The 10,900-nt window shown below is 32.1% G+C and overlaps 2 protein-coding genes across 2 annotated transcripts; both read left to right on the top strand.

Moving 5' to 3' along the window:
* The first annotated feature begins 3,009 nt into the window (after positions 1-3,009).
* LOC100798784 (uncharacterized) lies at positions 3,010-3,966 on the top strand. The gene has a single exon (XM_003517665.5). It carries the CDS (start codon positions 3,358-3,360, stop codon positions 3,805-3,807), a length of 450 nt encoding a protein of 149 aa, XP_003517713.1. The 5' UTR covers positions 3,010-3,357; the 3' UTR covers positions 3,808-3,966.
* A 2,248-nt stretch (positions 3,967-6,214) lies between these two features.
* On the top strand, positions 6,215-7,388 carry LOC102659496 (putative disease resistance protein RGA3). Its single transcript, XM_026123631.2, has one exon. The coding sequence runs from the start codon at positions 6,481-6,483 to the stop codon at positions 6,952-6,954; it is 474 nt and encodes a 157-aa protein (XP_025979416.1). The 5' UTR covers positions 6,215-6,480; the 3' UTR covers positions 6,955-7,388.
* The last annotated feature ends 3,512 nt before the right edge of the window (positions 7,389-10,900 follow it).

The raw sequence follows: 10,900 nt of genomic DNA on the forward strand, positions 1-10,900 counted from the left end.
GCGCAGAAATGATCAACGGTTTTCGAAAATCTAATTTATACATCACACTTAAATCGGTGGGCCCATGGTACGACCCGATAGCCAGGCCCATTAACGTGTGGATGGGCTTCACTGATCCATAATCAAGTCTGGCCCATACAATAGAATTTTTCTCTTTCATAAAAAAGAAGGATGGCGTGACAAAGATTATTTTTGAAATGAATCTAAAATTTACTTTTTGCAAAATTAAAATTAAAAAATGTGCATCACACATTCTCTTGTGTTGTAAAGGGTGAGATAGAAGAAGCATTTTGGGTCCCCAAAAAAAGTGCTTTACATTCGGACGTTACACTGAAATTTCTGACTTCTTGCACTCGCAAAGACAAGCAAGTATGAAATCCTTTTGCAGACAAATATGCTATTGCTGACAAATGTTGTTGATGACGATGCTTCTTGTTTTGACTGAATATCTGCCATGTAATTTTATGTTTGGCTTTATCAGTTGTCTAACTTGGGAAAATTATTCTAATTCTATCATGACCAATGCAAATTATAGTGGGTAAAGAAGCTTGTTTTTGGCCAAATTTAATTGATAAAAACAAATCCCTTAATGGGGGAACAATTTGTAGGTGGCACGATAATTGAGGAACCTACTCAGCATATGTTGTGAAATGCCAGGTACTTATAGTTATTAGGTAACATTAACAAATATTTGAATACTCATTCTCATTAACCCACTAGAGTTGGTTTAGTGATTCTTTTTATATTTATTTATCAAATTGATCCAAATCAAACAAAAATTACTTTGCAAACAGTTTGATTCTAACTAAACTATTTCATAGATATAGTTTGGTCAAATTCTTTTTCTCAAACAGTTTGAGTTTTTATTGTTGAATTTAGTTTTCTTTATATACTTTATGTTTGATTTGGTTTTTTATATCTGTAAAAATTAAAAATTATCGTGCACTCGAACTCAACCAAATACACTTTACAAAAGGGATTCTATTCAAATCGAATCATTTTACAGAAATAGTTCATTTCAATTTTTTCTCAAACACTTAATTTTAAAATGATTTAGTTCCATTCAATGTTTTTCACACCTCTTAAAAAAGTTTTAGGTTTAAATTTCATTACTTGAGAAAATATACTCTCTTTAGGCAAATTAGCACTGGCCTACCTAGATGCAATGACGATAAATAAAATTTAAAGGATAGATTGTAATGAAAGTTTTAACAGAACCATTTTCTGAAGTTCTCATAAAAAAGTTTTCTTCATGCAAGCATGTTAAAGTTCTATTCTGGTACTCTCCTTTTTGTAAGAACTCACATGATGCCAGCCAGAGGCATCCCTTGAAGAAACAGAACCGAAACTTTGCACGGGCAATTATATTCTCATTCATGGAAGAGTGGAAGTGGAATTTTTCGCCTTTTGTTCAACCCTTGCTGGCTTGCTTAATGGATTTATCTAACCATTTTTCAAAGTGGTTGCTTCATATATACTGTTTTCTCTTTACTCAATGGTGACTTTCTCCATTGAAAAGATGTCAGGGTTTCATGTCCCATTCATCCTTTGGTGGTTGATACTGATTTCCTATGTGCCATGGCTAAGTAAAGAATGACATTTCAATTCAGTTTTTTTTAATAAATAAAATAAAATAAAATAAAATCACTCCCCATGTTCAATAAAAATAACCAAATTATTTTTTTTACAAAGGTCACATTTGAGATCAAAGCTAAATTATCATGTATCTACTCCAGACTTCCACCATTAGTTGATCCTAATGGATTTATAACAGGATTTTAGTCCTTGTCTAGAAATAAACACATTATTATTATTATTATTGATGTACATAAATGTAATAAAATGAGAAGCTACACTCAATACTACAAGGAGTCAATAGCATAGAAGCTTATCTAAAAGATTATTACATATGCTGAACAACAAACAGTTTAACCTAATTACAACTACTCAATTAGTTTTTAGACGTAACATGTGATTTATATTTAAAAAAAAGAATATAGTTTAAATTTTTAATTTTAAATACTAAAATCAAAATAAAATTTTATAAAGACTAAAATAAAATAAAAAGGTCCTATCAATAAAAAATACATTTAACCCGTAATTCTTTTATCTGAAACTTCTAACTTCTAATGCCGGAAGATCATTTTTACTTTTTATTTTAATATAACACACAAGTATAAAACTTGACTTAAGAAAAGAATCACCAGGATACTGATTTAACTAACTGAAGTGTATGATATCATGATAACAAAGTTAACCTATTTGAAATTAATATCTCAACCAACTCAACAATCACAAGCTGATTCCCCTCTTTCCAAAGGAATAAAGGGACAATCGGGGCAGGGTGACCCCATCAAGCTTATAAGAGCAATTGGAATGGTTAGTGCATGATACTTTTGCACAGATCCCTATATTAATAAAACAGGGTTAGTCTCACTCTGTGCCCCCCCTTTCACAGATTTCGGAGAAATCCTTGACTAGATTATTCCTTTATGCATCACATTTGGAAAATTATCCTACTCCTAAAGACAATTACTTTGTTTAGACCCTAGGTATGTATTTTGTACGAAAAACTGACCGTATAGTACTGTCTAAGATAACAGAATTGTCTATGGCCTAGAGACTATTGCATAATAAACAAGTCTCTAACATGTATAAGACGTTTTTAAGCCTTACAAAATGTCTTTCTTCAATAATTCATTAGATAGCTCATGTATCTATGATCTTTGTTATGGTATCATCGCATAATTTGTGAAAAAGTGTTAATAATACTCATTATGTACTATGTAAAGATTAATTGAAACTATAAAAATCTCAAATCATGAAATAATGTCTCCTCTACATCCCTTTATAATTTGTTGCAAGAAAAGTAGCACTTATCAACAAAATATCATGACTGTTTGGCATGTATTAACTACATAGAGTCATAGATTGTCTCATTCAATGATTATGAGTGGGAAAACCCCAGTAAACAAAAGCTGCAGTTTCATGGGGCCTTGAGAGTGTTGTGTGTCCTGATACTGCAAGATCTTGCTTTCTCTCCTTACAAAGCAATCATAGGAGCCAATAAGTTTAAAAAACACAAAGAATATCTTTAGTTGCCTTCTTTATTAAAGAAAGTTCCCCTCTTCCCCTTTTTTCTAAATTCAAAAATTCCTACTTATTAGAGAGCCAATTTACAAAACCACTTCTCACACCTAATCCCCTTGAGTGCTTGAGGAGTTAAAATCCAAATCTATCTTGGTCTGCACTCAAAGAACAAGTGCTGCAGCTTTAATACCAAATCCACCTATTCCCCACAATTCTCATACCCCTCAACATAACTATTCTCCCTTCTTCTCAATTCTCTCATTGAAGATGTCTTTACAAGTTCAGCCACAGACACAGCCACAGCCACTGATGCAGCAGCAACAGCAACCTGTCCAGGTCTATCCTACCAGTGTCACATATGAGTCACCACCCCACCATTCAAATGGCTCTTTTGGGTCAGTTTTTGTTGTTTTGGCTATAATTATAGTCATTTCTGCAGTTGCTTGCTGCCTTGGAAGGCTTTGCAACCGTCGTGGTGGCCACAGCCACAACCAGAAACATGTTAAGCCACAAAAGAAGCAGCAGCAGCAGCAGAACCACCACAACTTCCGTCCAAAAGAAGTGGACATCGAATTCGGGTTTGACAAGAGAATCGCAGCTTCCAAGCCTAATGGACATGGAGCAGGCAGGGGAATCAAGCCACTTCCTCATCATGGTGACGTGAAAACTTTCGAAATGAAGCTTGGCCACCAAGGAAAAATAAGACCAGGTCCATGAAGGGAATTGTTAGGGAACATTATTATATTATGTAGGCATGCCCATCTTCTTGTTGGCAACTGTTCCACATCTATACCATTGTGTTTCTATTTATCTTCTCTGTTTTTCAGTCTCTTATTAGATTTGCAACTGCAAGATGAAATGTATAATTATCTTCTCTACTCTTCTTATGGCCTTGTTTTCATATTTGAAAACAAAAGCTTGTGTTTCTCTCTGCAATATGGATTTCTAAAAGTAAAAGGAGTGTAAAAAATAGAAATTACTCATTTTAAACTTGATGGATTGATTGGATAAAGAATAATGATGGGTTTGAATGATTTTATGTGTAATTAAATTGATTTAGATTTTTTCCTTTTAAGAAACTTAATTTGAACTAGATTTAGATTTATAAAAGAAAAAGAAACAATTATTTAGAGAGCCAAAAACTACACCAGAAGTTGTGCTGCAAACAATCATAAAAGAAGTTAAAGAAACTAATCCAGATCATATGAATTTATAACCTTTCTTTCTGCATTAAAGAAACCAAGGTCTTCAAGTGCGCGCAACGAGAAAGTGTGACAATTTACCACGTACTCATACCATGATTTTCATTTTTTTTTTTTTAATTTCTCCTTAGACACTCCTTATAATACTGATAAAGAGGTCTAACTTCTTACCAACTATACAAACTTGTCACCATTAGCTCAATTCTAACATGTGATGGCTAAAAATAGTGGTCAAATATTTATGGTTTGTTTAACCATGGATTCGGTTTGTCTATTTCTCTTGCTGATTGGTTAAAACATCGGCGGCTCCTGTATAATGTTCGGAATAGGATATGCAGAACTTTGAGGCGAGATGGAGATAGTGGCTCAATTGAATTTTGTAACGATAATTAGTATCTTTATTACACTAGCTAAAACTTATTTATTCTTATTACTTTCTATCGCAACAAGATGGACCTTGCCTAGACTAAGAATAGATCAATTATTAAATCTTGGGTGAAAATTTCTTTTACCCATTTCTCTCGGCAATCTAATATTAACAACTTAGTCTCAACGGTTTTCATTGTAAAAAAAAATGAACCTTATATATTCATGTGTCAAACAAGAGAAAGAAAAAAATATTGAGAGATATTCACGATATGTTTCTTATGGTAACTGGATTCATAAATTATAGTCAACAAACAGTCCGGGCTACAAGGTACATTGGTCAGGGTTTCACGATTATCCTGTCTCACGCAAATCGGTCACCCGTAAGTTCGTAACTAATGTACTTTAGAGACTTAGCGTTTACTTTAATATATATCATCAATGGCAAAACGTGAGATATTTCAAGGCTTTAACAGGTTTGCCTTGCATTTAGGATCCTAGAGCATGCACAATTGAAAAAATTTAAAACAGTAGAAACATGTTTTTGTTGTGAATCTGTTCTACATACATAACAAAATCAGTTTCTGTTGAGGAGAATTCACAATGAGAACCAAAGGGAGAGGGGGGGTAGTCTATCACAAAGTGGGAAAACAAAGTTTAAATCCGTTCTAGAAGAGGTGTCCACATTTAGTGTCGGACAAGTGCAAGAAGTCAGAAATTTCGGTGTAACATAGCTATGAACTTAAAGAAAAAGGAAGTGGGAATAACATGGCCAGGGTGATTTTGTCCCAATGGACCCCAATAGATCACGCTTAATTGTTTTTCTTTTGGTGTTGTTTTCAATCATTTGCTTCCTGCACCCCATAAAATACTTCCTGCCCCTCCTTTGACTTTAATTTTTTTTTTTTTTATAAAATCCCAAAACTACCACAACGCTACTCTCCTTGATATGCTTGGCCTGTGAATGAAGGGTACACTAAAAAAAACACCTATATAATAATCAAATGATACTTTTCTTCATAGTAATATCAAATGACACTTAAGCATAATAATGGATACTAAAGAGACCAATTCATGAAATTCTTGATTAGGTAAAAGAAGAATATTATTATATGCAAAGATAATAATAACATATTATCGGTAAGAATTATAGTTTTCTATATTCAACTCCTTCTTTTTTACTTATTGTTTTATGCTTTAATAAAATATTAATAAATGACATTTTACATATTTGAAATTTATGTATCTTAAAAATTTACAGTATTTTTGCAATGCATGGATTCATAATTAATTTAAAATTAAAATATGACGTTAATGTTTAGATTCTTAAGGAAGTAGTTAACTATATTAACTTTAATGGGATAGTTGGAAATTGGAATACAAGAAGTGGTTTAGATTAATGTAGTAACCGTTAGTATTGAATCATGAATATAGCACAGACAAAATTAGCTTAATCAAATTTTACATTTAACATCACTAATTAACATTATTAATTCAAGTAATTAGAGTGCAAGCAACGCCTTAAAATAGATAAAAATACAAGTCAGTACAACAGTATTGTTTATTTTCCTTCCAACTATTGGTTGCTTCCTTGAACGATCAAATACAAATTAAAATATGAGGAGCCACTTACTCGAGAGACTCGCAGCTTGATGACTTGAATCATGTATTGCTTCGTGAGTTGGCTGTTGACTTACCAAGTCTATTTTGCAAATCGTGTTCTCTGCTTGTTAATCTTACCACTTGATCATATCATTGCGTGTTCATATTTGAAGCATACTAGCTCTCGTGCATTTTCATTCTGTGAGTTAGAATTTGGAAGATGGTTGAGGCTGCACTTAAAGGTGTGTTTGAAAATTTGAGTTCTCTCATTGGAAAAGAGCTGGGACTATTTCTGGGTTTTGATCAAGACTTGAAAAAAAGGCTTGCTAGCTTACTCACTGCTATCTTGGCTATGCATGAAGATGCCGAGGAGAAACAATTCTCAGACATATCTTTAAAGGATTGGCTGCTAAAGCTAAGAGATGCAGCTCATGAGCTGGATGACATCATGGACGAGTATGCCTATGAAAAACTGCAGTTGGAATATGAAGGAGTCAACTCTTGTCTATCAGAATTTGTAAAAATCTCTTGCTTATCCTCTTTTCATCCTATGCACGTTTTTTCCTATTACAAAACTGTTAAGAAAATGAAAAGTATAAGTGAGAGATTAGAAAAAATTGCTCAAGAAAGGATTAAGTTTCATTTGACTGTTATGGTTCATGAGAGAAGTAAAGTTACTCAAGTCACTGAGTGACGCCAAACCACCTCATTCATCATTGAACCACAAGTCTATGGAAGAGAAAAAGATATGGACAAAATTGTAGACTTTTTTGTTGATGATGCTTTTCATTCTAAGGATTTATTAGTCTATCCTATCGTAGGTCTTGGCAGACTTAGAAAAACAACACTTGTCCAACTAATCTTCAATCATGAGAAGGTAGTCAACCACTCTGAGCTAAGAATATGGGTATGTGTTGCGGAAGATTTCAGTTTGAAGTGAATGACAAAAGCTATAATAGAAGCAGCAAGTGACCGTGCCAGTGAAGATTTGGATCTAAAGAGAGGAAAAAGAATGGTTCAATGTTAAGGAAAGCAACTTGTGGAGTTTACCACACAATGAAAAGACTATAATGCTTGCCTTGAGATTAAGTTAAAACTTACCCATAGAATTAAGACAATGTTTTGCTTACTGTGTAATATTTCTCAAAGATGAAGTAATAAACAAGCAATATTTGTAGAACTTTGCATGGCTAATGGATTTATTTCATCTAATGAAATATTAGATGTTGGAAATGCTGGTGCCTGGTGGTGTGTGGAATGAATTATATTGGAGATCATTTTTTCAAGATATTGAGACTCACACGTTTGGCAAAATTACACGTTTCAAAATGCATGATCTTATTCATGATCTTGCACAATTTGTTGTGAAGGAGAGGGTTGTTGTTGCATTTCGAATGACAATGGTGTAACTATTTTGCCTGAAAAAAAAATCCACCATCTCTCAAATTATAAGTGGAATTGTCATGGGACAGGAATGAAGAGTGAGAATTACAAGAACATGTTGAGGAGATTTTTGAAGTGTTTCAGCCTACTACCTAACAACTTTAGGATTTGAGTGTGAATGGATATAAAGGTGCTCATTTCCCACAATGGATGTCAGTCCTACTCTCAATTATTTAACTTATTTAAAGTTGTGAGATTGCGAAAACTGTTAACAACTTCCAGCGTTGGGGAAACTACTTTCTCAAAAGGAGCTACGGATAAATAACATGATTAATGTAAAATACACATACAAAGAGTGCTATGATGGTGGAGTAGTTTTCATGACTCTAGAGATCTGTCACTCTGCAATATGTCAAACCTAGTAAGGTTATCAAGGGAGGATGGGAAAAACATGTTCCTGCACCTTTCTACACTTCTAATTAATGAATGTCCTAAATTTTTGCAGGGGAAGTATTGGTGCAAGGGTTGCACTCTCACAAGGAATTAGTAATTGAGGGGTGTGGTAAGTTCAATATGTTGGCAGGTTTTCAATGCCTAACTTGTCTTGAGGAATTCCTATTCCTTCCTATATGTTGGTAGGTTTTAATCATTTGCAAACCGTATGAATGTGTATCCAGCCTAATTAGACGAAGAGGAAATTATATAGAATTTTAAAAATTAAAAGAATAAATTTGTTATTGACACCAAATTTTAGAATTTTAAATTTTCAAACAAGAAAACACAATTTTACGATTTCTCCTCTCTTTCACCCTATAGTATAAATTGCCTCTAGTAATCAAAACTTAATAATCACCTTGTATGTTTCAATTTAAGAATTTAAAATATTTTTTCTAAAATTAAAATTTTTCCATTTTTTGTTAAACATAATCACTTCAATTGACGCCGTTAAGGAGAGGGATTTCATTCTATGCAAATTTCATAATTTTATCTTATTTTGTTGTACTGCACAACGGGTTCTATTTTGAAACTGAAAACTACATTGTTCTTGTAGTCATAAATCTTGCCACTTTGAAATCCAAAATTTCAAGCCTCCCGCAAGCTTGTTTGAAGATTTAAGTGCTTCTTCCTTTCACCCAAGTTCACAATTAAGTTTAGTATAATATAAGCTTTGACAGCATGTACCTCTACAATGTTCGGATGTTTGTATTGTTTGCTCCTTTGTTTATTGAACCTCCTACAATTCTTTTATCAATGTATTAAAAAGTGGATTTGTATGATTTACTACTTTATTTATTTTATTTCTCATGTCTTCTTATCAGTGTATTTGAATTATTTTATATGATTAAATTGATTTGGATTTGTTTTAAGAAACTTTAGTTTGAACTGGATTTAGATTAATAAAGCAAAATAAACATCTACTCAAGAACTTGGCTGCTGAATAATATTAGGAAATGCAAAACTTTGTGGGCAGATGGAGATGGTGGGGTGGCTCATTTGGCGGGTCTGCTATAGAGTTTGCATCAATATATTGTTAGTGGAAAAATGTGAGAACCATTTTAGAGCTTTAACGGGTTAGTGAGATGAGTTAGCTTAAGATTTTCAGAACTTGTATAGTTGTGTGTATGAAATAATTATCAGCTAAGTCATCATTATTATAGACTGAAAGATCATGTTATCTACAAATGCTAAGTCATCATTACATTCCACAACTAGAGAGAAGAAGAAAAAATTGGACTATAAGCATAAATAGTATACTCTTAAAAGCTAAGTCTCAAAACTGCTCAATATATATTTGCAACTCACATACTCACTGCCATAAAACAAATTCAAAATGGCAAAATATAATGATTCTTATCAGTATTATGACTTATATACACTCAATCAATCTATCATTGCAAATGTGCATTAAGAAACTCAATCTTCCTCATCCCCCATCAATAAGAAATATCTATAATAATAGATATTAAAACATAGGCTTAAATATGTTTTTATGCCTAATAAATATTCTATTTTTTTATTTATTCTTTAATAAATTTTTGTTTTATATTGAATTTCTAATAAAACAAAAATTTTATTTTTGGTCTTTGACACTTGTTTTTAGTCCCTCATAAGCGAATTCTATGTTTTTTCTTTGATAAACTTTTTTCATTAGTTATTAGTAGGAACTAAAATAAAATTTGCTAATTTATTAAGATACAAGCATAAAATTCGCTAATTTATTAAGATACAACGAGACTAAAACAAAAGTATTATCTTATTAGGGGCTTAACATAAAACAAAAATTTATTAAAAAATAAATCCAAAAATTACGCATTTATCAAGAATAAAAAAACATATTTAAGCTTAAAAAGTAAAGCCAACAAACTTATACTTTACAAGCTTTCAATATCCTTAGCTATAAGAAAAAAAAAATAGGGGAAAAGAAAACAAAACAAAACTGAAGACATACAAAAGAAAATAATGTTTTTGATTGGCAGTCAAACAAAGACAATCTCAATATATTTTTCAACTTTCATAGTTGCAATCAAGATTATCAAACTCGAGAATTTACACAGACTCGTGAGAATTTCATAGATTCGACTCGTGGACTCAACTAGTAGATTTTTAAGAGTCTACTTCATATAAAAATAATAACAAAATATTTATAAATAACATACTAATTAAACATTTCAAAAAACAGTAAATCATAAAGTTTTGAATATTTAAATAAATAAGTCTAGTAATAATACATCACTACTAGATAATAACTTGCAGACGTTATAGTAGTGGTAGATCATTCTCATCGAGGGTTTGATGTTATTAGAGAACAAGAGTTTGATATTATTAAAGGTGAGAATTTTGTATTTGAAAATAACACACTAAATAAAGGAATATTTAGTGTATTTGAGAATGCTAAACAGACAAAAAATAATAAAAAATAACTTATATTTTGGTCTAATTTTTTTTAACTTGCTAACTCGTTGACTCGATGGTAAACTCGAGAATCTAGCTGAGTTTACTTAAAGTTTATAGAGTTTGTCCAAAGTCTGCTAAAAAGAAATTTACTAAAGAGTCAACTCTTAGAGGACAAGTACACTCGTAAACTCTTAACGAGTCATGGTTGCAATTTCTGTAAACCAAAAAATTTCCGTGACGCTTTGTAAGATGATGCAACGGCCTGAAGAGGAGTTTGGTGAAATCAGTTTTGGCTTTAGGAGTAAGTGTTTGGAAAAAATTAGTTTGATTAAAACCACAAGCCTTTAAACTCCAATATGCCT

The sequence above is a fragment of the Glycine max genome, chromosome 1, assembly GCF_000004515.6.
Source record: "Glycine max cultivar Williams 82 chromosome 1, Glycine_max_v4.0, whole genome shotgun sequence".
In the NCBI taxonomy this organism is placed as follows: domain Eukaryota; kingdom Viridiplantae; phylum Streptophyta; class Magnoliopsida; order Fabales; family Fabaceae; genus Glycine; species Glycine max.